The sequence below is a fragment of the Haemaphysalis longicornis genome, unplaced genomic scaffold (assembly GCF_048455015.1).
Source record: "Haemaphysalis longicornis isolate Haplotype H1 unplaced genomic scaffold, Haemaphysalis longicornis Haplotype H1 scaffold_8, whole genome shotgun sequence".
Classification (NCBI taxonomy): Eukaryota; Metazoa; Arthropoda; class Arachnida; order Ixodida; family Ixodidae; genus Haemaphysalis; species Haemaphysalis longicornis.
This window is the reverse complement of record NW_027526445.1, coordinates 157,473,019-157,496,680: the sequence shown is the minus strand read 5'-3', so window position 1 is coordinate 157,496,680 and position 23,662 is coordinate 157,473,019. Positions and strand designations below refer to the sequence as shown.

The 23,662-nt window shown below is 46.6% G+C and overlaps 1 protein-coding gene across 1 annotated transcript in view; it reads right to left on the bottom strand.

Annotated features, from left to right (window-relative positions):
* Positions 1–23,339, bottom strand: part of LOC144149331 (potassium channel subfamily K member 1-like) — a 207,630-nt gene extending 184,291 nt beyond the window's left edge. Inside the window, exon 1 of the mRNA XM_077680892.1 lies at positions 22,846–23,339. Coding sequence (XP_077537018.1) covers positions 22,846–23,020 — 175 coding nt within the window. The 5' untranslated portion in view covers positions 23,021–23,339. The remainder of the gene's footprint in view (positions 1–22,845) is intronic.
* Positions 23,340–23,662: the final 323 nt, after the last annotated feature.

Genomic DNA, 23,662 nt, shown 5'->3' with positions numbered 1-23,662 from the left:
AAACAAGAAATGCATTTTGGTTGATCCACTTTTTCCTAGCTGGCGCTAGCTGTCTATCAAGCAAGAGTTTTTCATTTCAGTACAGAAGTGACATATCTCTACAATAAGAAAACTAGGCATTGCGAGCATTGATGTGTATTTGTAAAGCTTCCCGTATTCGTGACCAGTGCGTTTTAAGCCTGTGGGTCATGAAGTAGTCTGTTCTATAGGAATGTTAACAGGTGAATCCCCCTTAAGCGAAGCTTATGTGGCTAGGTTTCCATGTATTCTTGCTGTCAGAAAACAAAACACCCAGACCTCCACGTATCCTCGAAGCACGAAGCGTTCTACAGCACGAGACGCTGTAAAACGAAAGTCCTCGAGTCGCACGCGGTTCAAGACATGCATTGAACCTCAAGCTTGCAAGTCGGATCACTTGAATATGCGTCTTGCATGGATTAGTTATTAATAGGCTATTAATAAATATTTTAATAATTACTATTAATTAGCAAGATTAAAGCATGAGCTAGACCTCCATCTTCTACGCCTCATCGCTAGGATATTGCGTGTCCAAGTGATGAGACGTGTAATTCCAGTAAAGTCGAACGTGCGTGCGTGCGCGTATTTATGTCCTTCTCAGTGATGACCGCCGTCCGCGCTAATACTTCGCACCGAAATTATGTGTCACTTCTATGTCACGTGCGACGAAGCTTCACTGGTTGTCCACTTTCTTAGAGTAGAATGGTTCATGATTTATTCATCATCATCATTACCAGCCTATCTAAGCCCACTGCAGGGCAAAGGCCTCTCCCATTATTCTCCAATTACCCCGGTCCTGTGCCAATGGTGAGCAATTTGTTCCTGAAAACTTCTTGATCTTATCCGTCCATCTAACTTTCTGCCGCCCCCTGCTACGCTTGCCGTCTCTAGGGATTCACTCTGTTACCCTTAATGACCAACGGTTATCTTGCCTGCGCTATACATGCCTTGCCCACGTCCTCTTCTTAATTTCCACCAGTATGTCCTTAACACGCGTTTGTTCCCTAAAGCTCAGTAAACGAGAAGACACCAGGAGGCGCCCTCCCTGGAGGCATCACGAGCTAACGCAACTACATCACACTGTTCATTTTTTAACAGCGACGGACAGCGCGCTTATGCTACCCGTTACTTGGTCTGTGCGTGGCCGAACAATAACATGGCACTTAGGGGAACGGGCACAGAGAAAGAATAACAGACAGCGGGACAAGCGATCCCCGTCGTGTCCGTCTACCTGCTTTCTTTCTCTGTGTTCTCCTACTGCACTCCGTTTTATTTTAAGCCTGAAACCAACTCGCCAAACAAAGAATTCTGTCACTGGTCGTTTCGCGGAGCTTTAGGAATCTGAACTGTAACCAATGCGCTGCTCAGACATTCTATGCACGGCATCACGTGGGACTGCAAATTCTAGGTATTTCTAATTATAATGCTGTAAATTGCTTCACCGGTGTTGTCGGCAGCCGTTATCTGTCTTCACACAATGCACGTACAGGAGACCATCATCGTAACAAATTCGGATATAAACCGAAGCTTTCTGTATCACTGATGGCGTCTGTAGTCAACCTCAAAACCCCCTGCAGGAAAGTTAACCTCCACCTGTAAAGAGTACTCTGCCTCAATAATACCCTTTCACAGGTGAAGCCTGCTTTAGGTTTTCGTATCAACAGAAGAATTCTTTACGAGAAAGCTTTGCGTTCAACCGTCGCCGTCGTTAGGCGGAGGGGTACAACATTTTTACGGTCCCCCCTATACTGTATACAGATCGCTCAATATACGCTTATGACGAAGTATCGCTTATAACGAAGCCAGTTTGGTGTGCCCGGGACTTCGTCATAATGGGGGTTTTCTGTTAGATGTGCGGGTTCCGCATGCCTGCATTTCAAGCCACCGCGGTAGTTTCACGAACAATCGCTCAAGAGTTACTCAGTGCTCCACAGATCTCTCACGCCATCTCACGCCAACACTTAGCACTGAAGCTACAAAAGCACTTCGCGTTCAGTAGAGGTCCTACTATGTTCCAGAGAAATCAAGGCGATTGTTTTTATACAAATCGGCGTCAACTCTTTACGAATAATTGCACATAAAATGCAAAGTATTCCAAGTCATCTTGATTAGATATTATTCAAGGTATAAGCTTGCCGCACGGCAAAATATCACCTCCATGAAGTGATTTTATTAGGTTGGCAAGACGACCATTCAGGCTCCGAAGACATTTCCGAAATGACTTCCGAATTCATCGACATGAGAGCTCGCGTCAACAAATGTTGCCCGGAACTAAGGACTAATGAAATGCTTAAGTTTTCAAAAAGACAGCGAAACAATGGGCACAAAAAAGAAGCAAAGAAAAGGCAAAACACACGCTGGACTAGCAACTGACATATAACTGAAAAACGATACATACTACGTACAAACACCCGCCGACGCATGCGTAATGCCTTTAGCAGAAAACAAAATCACTGAATACAACATTTCTGAAATGGAGACCACACATCAGAGCCGCACTTCTCTCGACAAAAAAAAAAGCATGCGCATAAACTGACTGGAAGAAACTTCGTTGATTATCTCCACCCTCTAGATTATGACCTCGTAAAGGGATGGGACGATGTTTGTACAGGACCTTTTAGTATTCCTTTCTGCGGTGTTTCTGGGATAAACAGCGCTTTTTTCATAGGCGAGGCGTACCAGATGGAGTTTCACGTGCCGTACAAAATGATACAGTAATGAAACCCACGAGACATAAGATCCCATGGTAACGCGGTTGTGGTTATGAGGCTCGCACGATGAGGCTCGCACGAACTTTCGTCGTATGCCCATAACAAAACCATTTCGCCGATTAGAATGACTAATAGAAACGACTAAAACAAAACAATTCGCTCAATGCGAGCACTGTTCGTTAAACTGGTATCGGTTAAAGGAACGACACAACAACAAAAAAAAAAGGCTTTCCAGCGAGGCTAAACTTGGTGGTAATTTGATCCGGCTCAGGCCCTTTAACGGGCTCAGAAAGGCCGCACACACAACGAGTTTGCGTCCAGGCAGGTCTAAAAAACGCAGCCCCGGGAAGCCGAGGCCCGGTGGACGTCAAACATCGTTCGACCGTACGGCCTTGTCGTCGTAGCACGAGTTTAAAACACCCTTCAAAGGCCCAGCACGAAAAAAAAAACCCAAACAAAGCAAGCACTAAAACGCCCACGCGAATCACCCAACAAAAGGCTCGGGGAGTGCGTGCCGATCGGAATTTGACGAGAGCACACTTTTGGACAGCTGCGGTAAATCGGTAAATGTGTGGGTATATATATATATATATATATATATATATATATATATATATATATATATATATATATATATATATATATATATATATATATATATATATATATATATGTATATATATATATATTTATATGTGTATATATAAATGTATATATATATGTGTATATAAATGATATATATATATATATATATATATATATATATATATATATATATATATATATATATATATATATATACACATTTATATACACATATATATATCCTACGTGACCCCCAGCCAACGCTGCCGGAATGAAAGCGCTGTTTGTGCCGACAGAGCAGGAACAGAAAGCGGCCAGCGATCACGCGTCGTCGAAAGCGTTCTAGAAGGATGGGGGTGGAGGCATGTGGGGACGGCATTGGTCGACCGTTGGGGAAGGGGGTGGGGGTAGTAGATATCAGCACAGCGGACGGTGGCGCCGGAGTAATAGCGCCGCGGGTCGATGTGAGGGCCTTTCACCGGGGGTGACAAATGCGCGTTGCCGGCCGCGCCGCGCTTCCTGGACTGGAGAGCACCGTAAGAATTCAGCTGCTATATATATATATATATATATATATATATATATATATATATATATATATATATATATATATATATATATATCTCTGCTGAATTCTGTTCTATCCCCGGAGATATAAACCTGATGCACGCGCAACGGACGAGCGGTTCGGGCGCGTATCGAGGCACATCAGATGCAGTCGGGGGCAGAAAGGCGTCGATCTGGGTAATGCGCCCCAAACCCGAAGCGTTGAACTGGGTGCGATTTGAATCCGTTCACGCTCTTTCCGGATTACAAAACTAGAAGCGTGGCGCTGAACAGAAGTAAACGGCGGCGCAGTATAGCACACGGGGGAAAAGCGCAGCGTCACGGCGTACGACAGGCACAGCGCGACGCGGGGAAGGATTGAACCGCAAAAAAAAAAAAAAGAAACGAGAACAAACTACTAAAAACAAAACGTGAACACGTCGAACATACGTATTTGTCGCTTAAGTTCTTGCACCTATTTCATTCTTTTTAGGTGGGTGCACGCTTTACTTTGGTGAACATAGCGCGAACAGGGAACATGAAAACGAAGTTCCGGGAATAGTATTATTGATTACATTTATCTGCTTAGCCAGTCCCCTGAAGATGAAATGTGTTGTCGAGTGTGTACTTTCAGTGCAACATTGGTGAGATTTAGAGTTGAGATGTCTTTAGAAAACCGTCTTATTTCTACTTTCACCCCCCTTAGTTCCTATGTTGCTAAACTGGCTTTTCTCCACTGCACAGCTGCTTGTAGAAAGACAGGTGTTTTCGGATCAGACAATAGATGGCATAAGACTGTAGTAGGCTCCCTGAAACTGATGCTGCAGAGGGGACATTTTATTTTTATTTTAAAAAAACCCTAAAGGCCGTCTGGGGAGGGTTACACTGTTGTCACAAAAACTACAAAAGGAACCAAATAAACAAAGGAACTAAAAATGGCAAAAATAGTTTACATCGCTAGAGTGGAAACAAACGGGAAAAATTCAGTAGAACAGTAAGAACAGCTAATGACACACTATCTATAACGAACTACACAGAGTATTACCACACGTCATTTGACAGCGCAAGAACTTAGTGAAAGGAGGCAGTGAAATGATGCTCATTATACATTGATCTTTTTGCTCAAAGCATTATTAAATTTCATGGTATTCGGTTCAGCAACAATGTTTGATGGTAGATTATTCCAGTCTATTGCGGTACGAGGAACAAATGATTCGGCAAAAATAAGGGCACGACATGTGATGCGTTTTATTTTGCATGTATGATCTAGACACGGAAAAATGGCTGCGGGTTCACAGATGAATTCGTTACGAAGGCACACATGATAGCGCAGCTTATGAAATAGTGTTAAGCGAGATATGTTGCGATTATGCGATAAGGCTTCCAGTTCAGCACGATCTTTTAACGCAGTTACGCTGGTATAGGGTGAGTAATCAGAAAAGATGAAGCGTGCAACGCGGTTTTGCAAGGCTTCTGAGTCATTTATTAAATATGCCTGATGAGGTTCCCAAATGGCTGATACGTACTTAGTTTAGGTCCGTATTAGTGTAGTATATGCCAACTTTCGTAAACTTTCGTAAACATCCCAGGGAATTAGAGCTCGCTTGCATCAAGGCTAAAAGATCGTTGATCGCGTTTAAAACAAGCAATCTGAGACGTTAATGAGATTCGGATAGCGTTTGCTTCAATGACAAAGCGCACCACGTAACAAAAAATGTGTCCTGCGGCAGAAATGACGTAGACTGCCACATCAATTACTCGCGCTTCGAGACAAAAGCTGGTAATATCTTCCAATGGATTGTTCTATTATTATTTCATCTCAGCGTTTTTGTTTGTTTTTTTTTTTTTCAACAAAAAGAAGCTCGGAAGAGACCAGAAGCTGCCTCGCGACACCACACTGATCTCGCTCTATCGAACTTTGTACATTAATCGCTCCGCCAGCGAGACAGCGTGTCCTCCTCGGTTTCGCAAATACCCTTAAGGCACACCGCAATAAAGTCCGCACATCGCGACAGCACTGAGGCAACACGAAAGCATCTTCAATCATGCAGGTTATAAAAAGGACCGCAAAAGGCGGAAAGATGAAAGCGCCGGCGCTCGAGGGGGTGCTTCTTCGGCGTTGAAATTCCTGGAAGTAAGCGCTCTCGTCGGCATGCCGCGGACATACTCGCCGCTTGAATTGCAGAAAAAGAACAAAGCTTGAGAGGAAAGTAAAAAAAAAAGAAAGAACTGCGGCGACGAGACGACGCGGGCCGTTCAAAGATTTAAGCAGCGCACGACGGGCAGTCGTGCGATATGTGGCCGGATACCTTCTTTTCTTTTTTTGCCGGATTGTTAATGGAAGCGAGAGGACGACGCGGCGTCCCTCTCTGCGGCCGCTCTTTTGTTCTAGCGCGGCAGGAGGGTACGACGCAATAAATTGCTACGTATGGGCAGACGGAGTCCTCGTAAAACCGGCCATCAAGCAATCGCTTCGCGTTCCCAGTCGGACGGGCAACAAGTGTTGACTCCTCCTCCTGCATTCCCGACGAGAGGTCAGGAATCGGGGGAACGCGTGTTTTGTGTGCAACCTGACGCGTGTAGGGTGGGGATGGAAAGGAAGCTGGTTGGACGTACTTTTTTATGCGCTCCGATGCGCGAAAAGGAGGCGTTGCCCGGCACAGAAAATGGTCACCACTGCTAAGGGTGACCATGACCAAGGGTGACCATGGTGACCACTGCTAAAGGTGATCACTGCTAAGGGTGACTGCTATGGGTGACATGCAAAAATGCCGCAACTTGCGGCAACGTGAATGAATGAATTTCGATACAGTACATACTTTGATATATATCAATTCGTCTGAAAATATCGTACGGTATATTCCAGTTAAAATTCGTATCGAACACGGGACCCTAGAGTATAACCCGAGTGTGGAACCCCTAGGCCACTTCATTACCTCACAGGAAAGGGGGGCGGGGGGGTGCGCATAACACAAAGGATGGTTTTTGCAGGAGGTGAAGAACATTGCCACAGATTTTCCCTGAAAAGGTGGCAAAAATGACTGGTTACATTTTCAACGAAGGTGATGGCGGCGATGCAGAGGTGAAGGTTGTTCTATAATGCATGACCGCATGGCGAAAGAAGCATGTTGAAAAGGTAGAGGTTCTAGTGCGGTGACGGGAAGCGTGGAAGGCGTGACTGGTGCGGTGTGAAATGTACAGTCACGACCAAAAAGTTTGAGGACCACATAAGTGGCAATTTTAGGCTATTTGTCTTCTGGTAGTAGCCCACAAACTGTTGTGCGCGTGTGTGAGATGTATAATTATTAACGTATTTCAAAAATACCGCCCATGTTACCCGGAGCTGCCGTGCGACAAAGAAATAACCCAAAAATGCTGCTTTCGTGGTCCGTAAACTTTTGCTCTTGACGATACGCCGGCAGATGATGGTCGAGGGATGAATTGTGGAGCAAGGAAAGGATGTCCATGCGGCGTCGATGGGAATGTGGCGACAATCCAGATAAGGCTTTCGAGCCTGAAACACTCTTTTCACAAGAATATAACGAATGTATAAATCGGACAGCACGATTCTGAATCGACTCGAGGTTATTCGTGAGATAGATTTCAGGCGGGTTCCACATGGCCGTGGCGCATTCCAGTTTTCGTCTGATGAGAGATGTGTATGCGAGCCGTATCACGTCTTTTAGTGCGCAACGCAGGCGACAATTGAGGGCGCTAGCCTAGTTAAGCTGTAGTGCGTGCGGAGAACTCTGAGAACACGGAGAACTCTGATTTCGGGAAAGCTGTGGGATGAAGTTGTGCGAGTCTGTCTGTCGAAGTAATCCCCACGGAATGACGAAGAAACAAAAGTGAAGAGGCGAGTACACGATGGAGCAGTAAATGAGTGTCTTATAAGTATTGCCATGGGGAAAGCCGCAATTCCTTCGCATTCAAAGCGCCTAAGCAGACTTAAGTGCCACGAGGAGTTTTAACGCGAAGCTTTCTACCTCTAAACCCAAGGGTTCTGTCGTGACCGTCGGCGCCAACAGAAAACTCCCGCGAACAAATAAAAGAAATTACCAGCCCCACCAGGAATTGAACCTGTAACGAATAGAAAAACTGAGCGAGAGCCCTTTGTGTTACCAATTGAGCTATGAGCGCACATGGAGACGGGGGAGACAGACGGTGTAGGCACCGAGCACAGATGAGAGTTTACCAACTGCGTTCTCGCTGAATGCCACGTGATAACGTCACGCGACCTCTCGCGCCGCTGTGCGAACCGCCCAGGGCAGGTGTAGCGGTTGTGTGCTCGCCTTGCGCATGCGCTAGGCCTTAGTAAAAATTAAAAGAATCTCACACCAACGCATGGCATCTCACTTCTCCGTCTCGGTCGCCGATCTCGTCGCCTCCACCGGCTGAGGCAGAGACGGAGCAGAGGTGAGATCGTCTAACCCCGGGTTTGAGCTTCATTTAATTTTACAAAAATAGTTTTCACTGATGCGCTTCACCAATTTTAATTCAACCAACCACCATTCATGGATTATGCATTGCATGGCGGGCAATGGCGCAAACTGTACGAAAACACGAAAAGGGAGAGGCACAAACAAGCGGTGACTTACAACTGATTTTATTCGAACAAAACACACAATTATATACATACGTTGCATACTCATGGAGCATGTGCGAAAAAAAGAGGGAGAAAGGGAGAATTATACATTGATTTAACCTTAGCAAAAAATGTATCTTTGAAGTAATACAGGGTGTGCTTAAGTGAATTTCACATGTCTCTGGTTTCACTCTTTGTACAGCCACGTCTGTGAATTCAAGTGACGTCGCATGGTAATCGTTGTCGGTGTCATTTACAGCTTCGCGTTCTAACCACCTTCACACGGTGGATTGGCGCGAATTCTTTTTTTTTCGCAATGTTCGTAAAGCTGCGTAAGAGGATTTATTCGCGCCTCCGCGAAACGTGGAAGCAGATTGCATAAACACAGTTGGAAAGCAAAGGGCACGAATACGATTCGGCAAAACGGAATCACCGCCAACACTAGGGAACCCAAGGAGGAGGCAAAGCTGAAGAAAGAAAGTAACCAAGTAAAAAACTGTAAACCTGAAAGCGGTGTACAAATTTCGCGCGAGACAAAATGGAGTTGCACAACATTCTACTGCTCCATCCGCACGCCTTACACGGAAAATTAACTTCCGAAATAACTTAGTCAAGCTGAAGCAACGATAGTCACACAATGAGTAACAAACTTCAGGGAGAATATCGAGACTCTTTACATATGATGTAAACAAAAGCCTTGCATGTTTATTGTTGACACGTGCAAAGTTTGGCTTCCACCTCGCGTTATCTCACCTCTGCATCCTGTTCCCGCTTTCGACGTCTAGCTTCAGCCTCACGTTGTCTTTATTCTTCGTCCACCTATTTCCGTTCACGTCGTAGGCTTGCTTCGCGTTGCTTTGGCGTCATGCTAGCTGTAGTGGTTGTGGGTTTAGGTGTGTCAAACGCTGCCTCTTTGCTCGTACTAAAGCGTTCCTGTGTTTCCTTTCTGCTTCTTCCGAGGCATACTTCCGCGGGCGTCCACGTTTCCCAGGTGCCGCTGACACGCAAATCCAAAGTGTAACATTGGAGACAATGCGCTCATGTGATGGTAATAGGTATACGTTGACGCCGGAGATAACTAGGAATCGGGTAACTGACGGAGTAACTGACGGAGTAACTGACGAAGTAATTGAGTAACTGACGGAGACTGTCACCGTCACTAGCCAATGCCACTGAGCAGGTATGTCAGAATAGTGGGCCAAGCAATATGGTTTTCTGTACATCGCAAGCACTCCAGACGCCAGATTTTCGCAGAACAGACGTATGATCTTTCGCCTTAAAACATTTCTCACCGCATCTTTTTTTCCAGCCCCCTAATAAGAGAAAACAGTTGTAATTAGGATGTTATCTAAACTAGGACAGCCCCTCCAAAGTGCTAAAGGCACCTAAACAACAGAAAAAGTCAAAGATCGTTTCTTGCGGTCCAGACTTGTCCTGATTACTTGTTTTGGATGTTTGCTGTAGGTGGAAGCTTGTTTTCTTCGTCAAGCCACACTTCCCGTGACACCTCCCGAATCAGTAATTCGTTTTAAATCTGCCAGCAACTCCAGAACCTGGCGACCAAGGTTTCCACTAAGGGCAGAAGCCCGTAGAGCACCTTGCAGCTTGCTGCATAATGGAAGCCACTTAAGGTAAAACAATCGACATCACTTCGTATAAAATCTCCTGGGCTGCTTTTTTTAAATATAAAAATCGCTACTGCCAGAGCGCCGCGGCCCCGCCAGAAAATTTCGCTAAAAATAAAACGCCGGACGTTTATTACGACCTCAGTTGCGGTAGGACGCTGCACCGCTTTAATATTCATAACCACATCTACTAGCCTGGGCGAAGAAGCAAAACAAAACCGGCGCCGCAAGGGATTAGCTGCGTAAGCGGCTGCGCGGCGTCTTCTCCAGGCCGCAGGCCATTAAGAATGCACACGAGGCAGAAAGTTGCAAGGTGGCTGCACCGCATTGATTAAGTGCTTGCAGTGAAGCCACAACCGAAGGGGAGGTTGGGGGAAAAGCTGTAGAAGCGTTTGATGGGATGGAAGACGATGGTGTCAAAGAGGGTGGTTTTATGTGCAGGAGAGACGGGACTTCATCTAAAAACGATGACAAACAAAATAAAAGCGAAATCCGCTGCACAGAGTACCCTGGAAGAAGTGGATGGCGATTTTTAGGAGCACGCGAAGACGAGGGGTAAGGGGCCACGTGCGGATATCAAAAAGCTCGGTGCAGGATAGCTTTTCTGTGCAGTCGACTGCAGATGTGAAACACGCACCTAAACATCACTGCCGTTTCACAAAGTACACGTTGATAGTTTGCAGAAAAGCTATCGTTCGGGGACGAAAAATGAAGGATGAACAAAAGAAATGGCGAAGCGAAGTTATTCTTAAGACAGGGTACGCATACCTCAGAGCCTCAAAGGAATGAAAATGTTTTATGGCACTCACATGTTAATCAAATTACTGTGCGCCTACGTTCGTAGGTGGTTTCCTAGCATTTAGATAATAGAAACGCAAAAGAAAAATCTTCATTGATCCGGTTCCTAGTTGGCTCCGACCTAAATTAAGCGCTCTAAATGGCGCCCTTATAAAGACGCGCTAGAAAAAGATAAGGAACAAAACGAGCACTACATATTTCACCGCACGATTTTAAGTGTTGATTCGTAAGGGAATAGTTAATGCTGACGTCGGCCTCCGCGGCTTCAAGACACGCGAAAGCACTCCGGAAAACAAAACACTGTTCAGAATAGTTACTGCAGGACATGTGAAACACGTGAGGCGAAGAAAAAATAAAGGTCCTGAGAGCTGAGCGAAGATATTAGGCACAACGCTCATACAGCCTCTCAATACCCCTATGCTAACCAAGACCTTTTGCTGCGACCTAAATTAAGCGCTCTAACCGGCGCAGTTATAAAGGCGCGCTAGAAGAAGATAAGGAAGAAAACGAGCACTACATATTTCTCCGCACGATTTTTGGTGTTGGTTCGTAAGGGAATATTTAATGCTGACGTCGGCCTCCGGGGCTTCAAGACACGCGAAAGCACTTCGGAAAACAAAACACTGTTCAGAATAGTTATTACAGGAGATGTGAAACACGCGAGTAGAAGGAAAAATGACGTTTCTAAGAGCAGAGCGAAGATATTACGTACAACGCTGATACAGCCTCTCAATACCCCTATGACAACCAAGACCTTTGTGCGGAATTAAAAACATAGGAAAAAGACTGCCGTCAGCGGAAAAAAATTGAACTAGCACTTTCTGAAGTATTCTCAACAGCCCTGCTTTTTTTTTTTTTTTTTCAGTCTTCATTGCAATGGAAAACTATCACGCCCAAGAACGCTTTACAGGGAGAGCCGTATGTGCGACGTTTTGCGGCGTCTGCGAGGCTAGCAACACGGGCGGCGTATAAGCAGCGCACGACAAAACAGCAGGCGTCACAACAGCACAGCGACAAAAGAGCACTCGTGGTGAGACAAAAGAGAACGACCTGACAAAAGGGACAACTTGAGACAAAAACGCAGAAGTCAGAACAGCACGGAGACAAAAAGGGAAATTGCGAACAATTCAGAAAAAAAAAACTTTATTGAAAATATCACTTTCCCGTGACTCCTCTTCGCGTCAAAATGCAGGTTTCGTCGAAGCGATAGAACAATCGGTGTAGGAGGACTCTGCTAAACTGTCATCGCAACGAAGAGCGCTCATACAGAAACTGATTATACAGATGTTCACACGGTCCGTGAAAACTGCATGCAGTAGACGAATAGCGCCATGGGATAGAAAGTTGGAAGACAGCGTGTAATTGTATAATGAAGTCGCCTTCATCCGAGCCGGCTTTGCAAACAACTGTTAAATTAAAGATGTCTTCGGCTTTACCAGCCAAGCGAGGAGAAGCATGACTAAATTACAGGGTGGCGTGGGGGCAATACGTTCCTTTCTTCCGTTTACCCGAATTATTTGAGTTGAAAATTGAACGCAATGGTGCCTTATGCGGGAACTGTAGCCATTTCATTTCATCTAAGCTTTAGTTTGGAGATACGTGCAGGCATAATTCCACGGTTACGAAGATAGTATGAGATAAGACAGTCGCTTCCCGCCGTACTGTTTCACTGCTTCGCTTTTACGGAGCATGGTGCAGTGTCATCTTGCAGTTTTATCGCTTTGCTCTTCTGTCGCGGTGCTGTTTTGATGTTTCCCGGTTTTGTAGCTGTGCACTTATGCCGCGCTACTGTCTTGAAATGTCGCTGTTTTCTCGCTGTGCTCTTCTATCGCTATTCTATTTCGTCGTCTACCTTTTTCTCTTTTTTTTGCATGCTGTTTTGACATTGGGCCTCGCGCGCCATTAGCGATACCTCTCCGGGTTGGATGGGTTAGGGGGACGTGGTTGCACGGGTGACGGTAAATCTCTCGCAGTCAGGTCCCAGCGCTCTTACGACGCAGTTGAGCCTTGGGACAGCTTTCGCGTAGCCCGCCTAACACGCGTAGTTGCGACGTGGGGAAGAATCAGATGGTAGTTGCTAGGTTGCCATAGTGACCATGCTATCTGAAATACCACGCCGCATGCCTCTACAGGACCGAACGCACGACTACAGAACACAAACGCCACTCTACAATTGGGACAGGTAGGGCTTCATGCCACGTCCGTCTGCCGTCTGAAGTGGGAGAATACGCAGTATCTTAGCTAAGTCGGGCCGTGATTCCATGCGATCGTAAAGATTGCATTGTAAAGAAGGCCAAGGCGACGTGGTGCCGATCCAGAGAAGCATGGAGCGACTTGGTGCGACTCTGAAGAACCCGAAGCGACGTGATGACGGTCCGACTCGTCTGGGAAGGAACTCCTAAGCCCTTTCATTGAGAGTCTCTTACGCGTTCGCTTGGGGGCCTTTGAGTTTTTTTATGTAGTCTGAGACATCTCAGGCAGCCTACTCGGTTTTCATTTCTATGAATAGCGCTCGAACTGAACAGCGACACGCCAGCGACTCGACGACAGCTTTCTGTGACTGCCTGACCGCTTTCTTCGGATTTTCTTCGCACACAGCAGACAGAAAAGGGTATACTATTTCCGGCCCGTCGTCCTGCTGTAGCACTGCGCCCACGCCCAGGTTTTGTGAACCCGGACCGAAGACTCCTTTTACAAACAAACAAATAAGGTATTTTATGCGCCTGGAACATGAGCCTCGCGTCGTAGTGAATGACTGTGGATTGACTTCAACGCGCGACCGTTTTCGCTTTTTGGACCAAATAAAAAAACCAATAATATATTTCCGTCGTCTAATTATATTTAGGGTTGCATATTTTTCAATCACCTTGTCATTGTCAGTTTTGTGATGCGATGATGGCTTTGATAAGTTACTGATAAGTTATATATATATATATAATATATATATATATATATATATATATATATATATATATATATATATATATATATATATATATATATATATATATATATATATATATACAGAAAGATAGGTCAGCAGTCTACAACGCCAAAGGAGGCATAGGGGTGTGGTTAGGCTTTTCTTCTTTATCACTACGGTTAATTAAGTAAACATTTTTTGTAATTATACAGAATAAAGAAAGAAAGAAAAACACGCGCCCAGAGTGGGGACCGAACCCACGCCTTTCGATTACATGTCGAATGCCTTACCAGTCTTTGAAGTCGCCCAGATAGCCGAATTGGTAAGGCATTCGACATGTAATCGAAATGCGTGGGTTCGGTCCCCACTCTGGGCGCGTGTTTTTCTTTCTTTCTTTATTCTGTATAATTAAAAAAAATGTTTACTTAATTAACCGTAGTGATAAAGAAAAGCCTAACCACACCCCTATGCCTCCTTTGGCGTTGTAAACTGCTGACCTATCTTTCTGTATTTCCTCAACGAGCCCCTCATTTCCTTACTAAATATATATATATATATATATATATATATATATATATATATATAGTCTGAAAAGATAAAAACGCACACAGAGCGGAAAAAATAAGGTTAGTAGAGACAGAGACAAACGAGAAAGACGTAGAAAATAGAAATAAGTTTACTGACGTTTCAGGGAGAGGACTCCAACCTTATATATATATATATATATATATATATATATATATATATATATTTATTTATTTATTTATTTATTTATTTATTTCGGCGAACATATTTTGAAGCGGCTATCAAGATACATCTAAATTGGCCATGAGCCACCGGAAATAGCCCTGTTGCCTTAATATGAGCCGTATACGGCGGCTTGTTCGCAGCTTCATAACGTCGGGCCCTCCCGCGGCTGATTAACTCCGTGCGGATGGCGCTGGCAAGGCTGCGCGCGTGCGCACAAGCAATACGGACACACACACACACGAAAAGAAAGAGCGAGGTTACGGCGCAACGAAGCCCAAACGCAAGAAGCGGGAGGTGTCTCGGCGTTAAAGGCATCGCCCTGGTAATGCCCGCGCCTCTCCTTAGCTGCTCGAGCCGCGGGTTCGGTTCAATGGTTGCGTGGTTACACGAGGACGGCGTTTTTCCCCCGGGACGCGCCGGTACTGCGGCAAAGCCCTCGCCGCAGGGGAAGGGTTGCGTCGCCTGGCCCCGTTGTTGCCGGTCGGGCCACTGAATAATGGAGAAACAAGGGGACAGCGTGGAAGGAACGAGAAACAAAACGAGGGATTCGCCGGTTTGTGTGATCTCCCGTTTTCGTAGCACGCCACGGGGCATACGAGCTGCTCCCGGAAAAGACGCTTATTCATTCACGCGAGCTTCTTCCTACCGAACCTAATCTAAAATGTTTCACTTTGGGGTAGTGTGGATAATAAAGACAGAAAACAGAAGAAGATAACATGATCCACACTTTTTCCGGGAAGTCTTGACGCCCAAGCGCACCCGATTTTGTAGCACTTTCACGAGCCTGTTTAAAAGGAAGAGCGGACCGCACGACACCTGCAGGAGTTCTTTTCACTACGCCGCATCCCTTGCCGCAGGTGGCTGGAGGGCAAATAGCGCTACCGCGCACGAATCCCGTTTTTCTCGAAACTGCCTGAAAAAGTGATGGAGCTGGCACGAGGTCAGGCGCCCAGTTAGTTTCACTCGCTCTTCTGTTTTGTCGACACTGGTCGGCCTCGCTAAATCGTTGGGAAAAATTTACCGCGCGCCCAACGTCCATTATTCTTGAGGGAGGTGGGACAGGTCCAGTAAGCCCCGTTTAGGAGATTTCACGAAAGAACGTGTAAACATTCAGGAGGCCGTAAGGTCATCTATTATTGCGCCTTGTTCTAGGCGGTCAGCCGTTACCTGGTGACCGTTAAGCGAAATAGGAAACGTTGAAAAAAGTTTCTTTAAGTCGCGCCTTCAACGCATTTAAAGCGAAATAAAAAATGTTTCAATGTACAAAAATGGCCATTGTTCCTGGGTGCTGCAAAACTTGCGCATATTTCGTCGGCAAAAGAAATACGTTTCTAGCTAATGTCTGCAATAATTCCACTCTTTTCATCAAGCGGACCACTTAGCAGCAACCCACGCAAAAATTAAGAAAGCATTTACCGAACTCAGCTTTCTCAAAGTTTTCAACCACGAAGCCTCTTAAGCGCGCACGAAGGGACGCCAAGGCCGAGTTCAGACTGTGGCCGTAACTGTCGTAATAACTTTAAAGCCTGACGTCATTTCACGTCTCAGCCAACCTAGGTCACGATGTGGCTTTTGCGTCGGTAGTCTGAATATAGCCTAAGCATTTTTTAGTGGGAAAACACTTTCACCCTACATTTGTCTTTTTATTTCGCGGATGTGAGATTAAGCCTTAGAAACGTCGTCACTGTTGCTAACAGGGGCCAGCGAAAAAAATCACGCCATATCCACGGAATGAATGATGATAAGTGGGGCGAAGCTCGAGAGGGGGAGATCATCGGTAACCGTAACTCTCCCGTGAAAGTTCGCCCATTACATCATTAAGAAAGACGTAAGACTGTGTGCGTACATTGTACAAATCAACTTTTATTTTCGGAGTCAATGCTCCCAGGCCCAGACCTGGTGAAAGACCCCGCGCCATCGAGGACTACCCCGCAGCTCCACCACAATTTGTCACGTAGGATGGGACACAACGGTAAAGAAAGAACTTTTATTTAGGGCGAACTTGTGCCCGAACAAGACGAGAGGAAACGAGCAAAGGTCCGTGCGTCTCGTTCGATCTCCGAGAACGACTGCCTGCGTTCGTGGCGTGATCTCTTGCGTGATCTCCCCCTCGCAGTGCACGTGCGCTCGCGCCTCCGTTGACGAACACAGACAAGCTCGCGCTCCCGGTGCCGAGTTTGCGCTGCCGGTTGCAGCGGGTTCTTGCGCGTGCAACGCGGCCCACTTTGCGACATCTCCGAAAGCATGCGGCGGTCACGTACCACGAGACACAAGGGATGGACAGACCCATGGCTTTAGGAGCTTCGCCCCTAAAAAAAATGGCGGCTTCGCACTATGGTGGCGCGAAGATTGGACAAGCAGTGAAGTTGGCGGCCCCACCTAGCTTATTCTTGGTTCGGCTAAGTGCACGCCTTGTTATTCTTGGAGACTCGGCCAAGTTGCCTGCGTGGATGTGCTTCGAGTCTCCGTCAAGTTTTCTGCGTAGTGCCGTCGTTATCCCCCTAAAAACGCAATGAGCACTCGGTCGTTAAAGTATGCACAATGCACGCCTGCCTACTGGCTCTGCGGAGAAGCTCTAAGATAGTGGAGGGTGCAGCCGGACGAGCGTTTGCTCAAAATTTTTAAACTCGTTCGGTGGCCACCGTTCGGCTTGTGTGGTCTGGCGTGTGGGACGTTAATTTTGATTAACATTATCGCTTCCCGGCCTTTTGGCTTCCTTTATTATGGCATTATTTATTCTCTTTGCACCGTTAAAACTGAACCGCTTGTCGCAACAAGCGATAGAGCGAGCCAGCCCGCGACGCGTTTCAAAAACCGTGCTTGTACCAGTTGTATCGCGCCTCCAACAGGTGGCGACACGAGTCCCATCACTCGACGAGGTTTCCCTGCTCACGTTCGCCGGCCCGACCACCAGCTAAAATAGGATCGCTGTTAAAATCTGCTTGCGGCACAGCGGGAAGGGAGAATGCGGGTACGCGTCGGCTTGCCGTTAGGCCTAACGTTATGTTTTGCGATATGACGGCGTCAGGCGGTACGGGCAGTTAACGTACGATGAGTTTGACTTTGCTTTGCAGGTTGTTTTGCTTAATGTAAGGGCTGCCGAACGTTAAGTCTACGCAGAGGCCTAACAAGAGCTGCTGGGAAAGGCCCTTAGCCGTGGCAAAGCAGATAAAAAGGCGGAGACACATGTGTAAAAAGACGGCGATGACGCTTTCTTTCTCTTTCAAAACCACATCTTAAGCCACACAAGCCACAAGCGTACTAGAAACTCTAATTCAGCTCGCCGACAGTAGCACGTTCTCGCAGAGTTGCGTTGGACCACGCTTTACAAGACGGCTGATCAACTCAGCCATTCCAGGCAGCAGAAAAAATCAATCAACCAATCAATCAATCAATCAATAAATCAATCAATCAATCAATCAATCAATCAATCAATCAATCAATCAATCAATCAATCAATCAATCAATCAACCAATCAGAGTACAGGCACTAACAAGGAGGGTCGACCACAGGAAACCTAGGCGCGTATTCTGAATCCTGTTTCCGTACTTGAAGCATACTTCAAACCTACAGAGTAGCACATACTCGCTGTTGAGAGTTGAACAGCACCCTGAGCCGGAAAGTATGCTGCTTGGCACAATTTGTGGTAGGCGCAGCCAAACCGTCACCCATTAATATGCCATCTATAAGGTATGGTATGGTAAGGTATGACATCTTGTATAGCATCTGTTTTCAATAAAAATTTCTCTTCGTTTCCGTGATCCAGCAATTTTGCAAAGCGAAAGGTCAGTACAGCATATTGTACAGGAATGAAAGGTAGCCCGGAACGGCGCGGGATGTCCGTTAAAGGAGCCATGAAGAGAAAATGCAAGTTGGTTTTATTCGAAAGATTTCGTGTTTTATAGTGCCCCCAGCGCTTGTCCGGATACAAACGGTGCTTTATTCACTGAGAAATTAAACAATTTAGGTTAAAATTTTGATTTTCCCGCTCAATCGTGCGTTTTCGTGGTCCCAAGTGACATCACGGGAACCGACCGCTCTGCAGCCTAGAGTACCTTCATTCACGCATCCGCCGTACAGGGTAGAGACACGTAACGCTGGCGCCGCCATGTTCGGTTGCTCGCTCGCCGCCGAAGCAAGTCATTGTGTCAAAACCGCGCTAAAAGTATCGCCGCAACGCGGTTTACTGAAGAAGTTTGAATCATATTGTCTGTTTCGCGTTGCTAGGTCTCGTGGGAAACGGAAAGAATAACGCGTTGAGCCCGTTGGCCCAATTGCGGCGGCACGGGACCGTTCAAAGGTTGTCTCCACCCTGTACAGCGGTGTTGGTTTGTTTCCGCGTTTCTTTACGTTCCGTAACCTAGATGGCGCCACCATACCGTGGCAAGTGTTTGGTTTGTTTTTGCCCGCATTTAAACCTGGCTTGTTTTTGTTCTGGGAGAAAATATTCGTTCCCTGAAACAGTGCTCGCTCGACAAATGGGGTCACGTAAGACACCGTTGCTTGCGTCAATCGGCCAGTGTCGTCTGAGACAACCCCAAGCCCCGTAGTGCTGTGCAGCTAAACCAAAGCATGCTGTGCGCAGTACGAACAGCAGAACGCATCAGTACTTCTATGTTTACATGTGCTTTCGTAACTTCCACTGTTTGTCCCATCATTCTTATTGCTTTGTAAAGAATGTGCCCTAAATTTAAGCGCAAATCGCTCGTTCGTCTAGTTTGTAAGCTCTACCTAATTCGCGTCTGCTTCTGCCAGCCTCCGCCAATCGCAGAGCTTAGCTCATGTGACATCATAGGTTCTGTTGCGGGAAATGAGCTGGTGGGTCGCATGACCATTCCCGTTTTTCCTAATTATGTAGCTTATTTGAGCGAAGTTTACGTTAAAAGTAGTGTCAGTATGATTCTAACGAGACAATCTTTTGAATGAACCAAACTTGTGTTTTCTCTTCATGGCTCCTTTAAACGTAGCGCAGATACGGCAGTCATTATTTTCAGTAAGTAAAAATGTGCAAGTATCGTCTTTTCTTTTTGCTACTTTCAAATGAATGCTGGGAGAACAAAAAGGCCGATAAATGTTCGAAAAAAACGACGCGCGGACAGAAAAACCGACAGCAGCTGACGAGAACACGAAAAGAAACGACAGGTCATTACGCTCTGGTGCCTGTACAAGTACATTAGTATGTTTTCCAGCCTAAAAATCCAATCTTCTTCAGAAATGTTTGACAAGTCTGTCCGCTCTTCTGTCTTCAACGCTATATTCGGATGCAGTTTCTGCGTGTGCATTGGCTCGCTCCACTCCCAGTTCACAATCTCGATGTAATAGCGATCTCTCCACAAAGAATAACAGTGCAGGGTCTATGTAATTAATTGGCCTATTTCTGTCCACTGCAAAACGAGGGTCTCTCCCGACATAGGAAGTTTCAGGCGAACACTGCACCAGGGGGGCCTAATCCTGTTGCGAAGAGCATGTGCTGTGTTCGTCCCAGAAAACCTTCCTAGTACGGTTGTACCTATGTAGGTTAACCTGACAGGTCACCTGTGATATATTTTTACTGGACCAGGCAGCACCCCGCCGAACTGGGCGATATGCACAGTAATGGACAAGTGAAATGCGAACACAAAAACATGAGCTGGAACATGCAAAATACAAACATACTGCTCGCTGAGGTCGAGTAATGGCACGCAATTGGTATATTTGGAAACCCACAATTCCCAGCTTTGTTTTTGCAACTATAAGCCACGCGTCATTTTGACTTGCATGGAAAGAAATCGCGCTATTTGTGTGTTCTGGTTCATTTTATCGTGTTCTCTTTTGTAGTTGTCCCTGACTGTAGGACCATATCGCATGTAGTTGTAAAAAAACGTTGCATTTTCCAGCCGCCGCATTCCACAGGGGCGATTTCCCGCACTAGCCGGGTGAACTTTCCAAGCGTTGTAGTCCCACACAAGGGCCGAGTGCCAGGCCGGGAAGTCGCTTGTACCTATTTTCCCGATAGGTGCCCGGCGCCAACAGGGAATACGAATGCACATAATGACTCCCACAGCCACGGTGTACGCTTAGTAACCGCCTGTGGCAGGACATGCCGTCAGACTCTTACACACCCGGCAATGCGGTAACGCGGCATGGTGGCCGGGGGCCCCGACATATGGACAAGGGTCAGGTGGACCCTCGCAAGGGTAAAGACAGCTTTCCAGGCGTGAATCCCCCTTTCAAGGGTCAGCACTCGTCCAGGGACCTCCCGCATACGAGGCGAGTGCTGTATCTCTGAGCCATTGCTGAGAATCTGAGAATCTGGCAGGAAAATCACGGTGAACAGATAGCCAAAGCCTTCCCACAAAACCTGCAATATGCTCCGCTGTTCGCTATATTCTTCTGTAATACAGGGCCGAAAGAATCAGGTTTAGCAGATGTTGAACAAGAAGACCTTTTTTATTGCGCATGGGTCTATGAACATCATGTCAGTATTTGGTTAAATGCTCATTTTATGTGGGCTTCTGAACAGAATTTTAATATATTTTTCAAAATATTTTCAAACACTGACTGGCTTGAGTCCGTTGACGCCGGGCAAACGACGCGTCACGTATGTAGGAATAACACAGAAAGTATACAAATGCAAATAGCAAATGACGTGGAGATGAAAGCCTTCTTGCGCAAACAAGACAGAGCAAAAGAATATCAAAATAAAACACATATCCATGCAATAGTTTGGGGACGCTTAGAATAAACGTAAAGTTTGTTCAGCCAACGAAAGTTATTATATTTGCCAAGAGCAAAGGCAACTAAACAACGAAGGAGTTAAGTTGCAATAAGATAAGCGGTTTGCAACAATGTATATCCAGTATGTACAGATCTCTCGATAAGCTTTTATGTCGAGGAGACGCGATGTGTGAAAAGTTAGTGATAAATTAGAGCAAAGTGTGTTAAATTTGCCGAGGCTTTCGCTATTGAAATATTATCGCGTTCCACGAGGCCATCATTGTATCTATCGGTTGTTGTAATATATATATTAACTAAAATTCGTACGTGGTCAAACAGGAAACTGTCGGTGACAAATCAAGGCTGAAAAAGCCAATAACGTGTACCTCTTTATGCGACATCGACAAACGTCTACATTCGCGCTTTGTATACACGTCGATTGCGTAATATTCATTGTGAAACACTGCCCAAAAGCGAAGCCTATAAACCGACGTGACGCAAACAATGGCCAAGGGATTGTTTTATCATCCGATAAGCTTTCTAAAGCCTTCTTTTGTCAACACTTTCCAACAACGATATCCGTAGAGACACAATAGCCTAGTGTAGGGGCTCGGAACACAGACGAAAGCGGTGACAAGGCACGCGCTCTGATGCCTCCGCGGACGTCCTTCGCACTCGTACCGTCAATGCATAATGAGCAATTAGGCGTAATGAGCGAGTAATAATGACCGAAAACGCCAGCACTGACGCAGCAGAGTGGTCACGTGCGCTCGCCCGAAAAGCCTCTGTCGGAGCCTTAAGCGTTATTGCGACAGCGTCCGTTATTAGCGCTGGCAACAGGTGTCCACTCCGCGCATGGGCAGCAGCTCCCCAAATATTTGCAAGGAGGCGTTGCTTCATTTTCAGTGCCCATTGTTTTCACCGGCTAACGAAAACTCAACATTTACCTCCGCCTCTTCTTTTTTACATTCGTTGTGGCGTTGCGGCTCCTTCACGAAGAGGAGCTCCAGAACAAATGGTGTCGTGTGGTTCGTCATCTTGCCGGCCACCATATCACAAATGCAGTTCCCTAGAGTTTGATTACTGAAGATTATTACTCCCTGAAGCCATCCAGCAGTTCGTTGAGCAATATTTAGCGCCTGGGAAGCGGCTATGTCGTGTTTTTTTTTCTTTTGTAACCCACGTCGTCCTTAGGGACAAATATTCAGTTCCACGCGACTTTTTACTTTCCAGGTAATTGTACCCGGTGCTGTGGAATAGTCCTTTGTCGAAGCACTGCCGTCAACAGGCGCAGTTGGGTCATTGCATGCGTCAAGTTTTTTAAATGCTAGCCGTTTCAGGTACGCTGAAGGCAGTGGGATCTTATTGACAACACTTCTAACAGAAAATTGTCTGAAGAGAATTAATCAAAATGATTATTAAGTTAGGTCCTCAGCCTCTACCCTAACCGATTCGAGATAACTATTTTTTTATATTACAGGCTTTAGAGCCTGGTAGGAGCTACGTGTAGTGCAATTTGCAATGTAATAACGACAGAGTTAAAATGTATGTAACACACCAAGGGAGTTAGGGAGACACCTCGGTCATATATATACAACGCAAGCTCACCTTTGACGCACGGGTGTTCCTCCAGGAACTGGGCGCGCTTGGCCCTCAGCTTTCGGATCACAGAGTTCTCGTGCGGGGCCTCGATGGCCGAGAAGATGGACGCGCCGATGACGATGAACAGAAAGTAGAACGCTATGAGCACCAGCAGCCGGACGTTGCTCCTGGCCAGCCGCATGTCGTAGCTCACTCACTGCCGCCCACACCGAGCGCAGCAGCGTACACGGACTCCACGTTTCGTTCCACCGGCCGAGTAGGCTGGCTCGCTCACGCGTCGACGCCGCTCCGTTGGCGAGTACGAGGCGATCGGCCGCTCCTCAGCCGGGGCTCATCGGTGCGACGACGCCGAGCCACGGCTCCCACGGGCATCACGGTTCGAGCACGACTCTCCGCTCCTCGCCGCGTCCGATACGTGTTTTCCCGCCCGATTCGTGCAGCGGCCGCAGAAAGGAGCAGACACGCGGAAAGGAGGCACCACCCGCAGCCGTCAACACGAAAGCGCGCCCGCACGAAGAAACGCTGGTCCGCCCCCGACGTCTGCAGTGTGCGGCACCGTTAGCGCCGTTAGGTCGACGCTACGGACGCACTGGAGCGGGGTCACTGCATACGAGAGGGTAGGGACGCCGAGTATCGCTTCCCGAATCGTTGCAACGTTGACAATCGCCTACATTACAAAAGTCAAAACCGGTTGTGCGGCAGACGAGTTGTTTGTGTTTTTTTTAGAAGCTCAAGGCGGCTAAATTTCAAGGCAGCTTTTTTGCAGAAACAATTTTGCCACACAGTTGCACGGTATCCAAAATGGACGACGCTGACGCTGCTC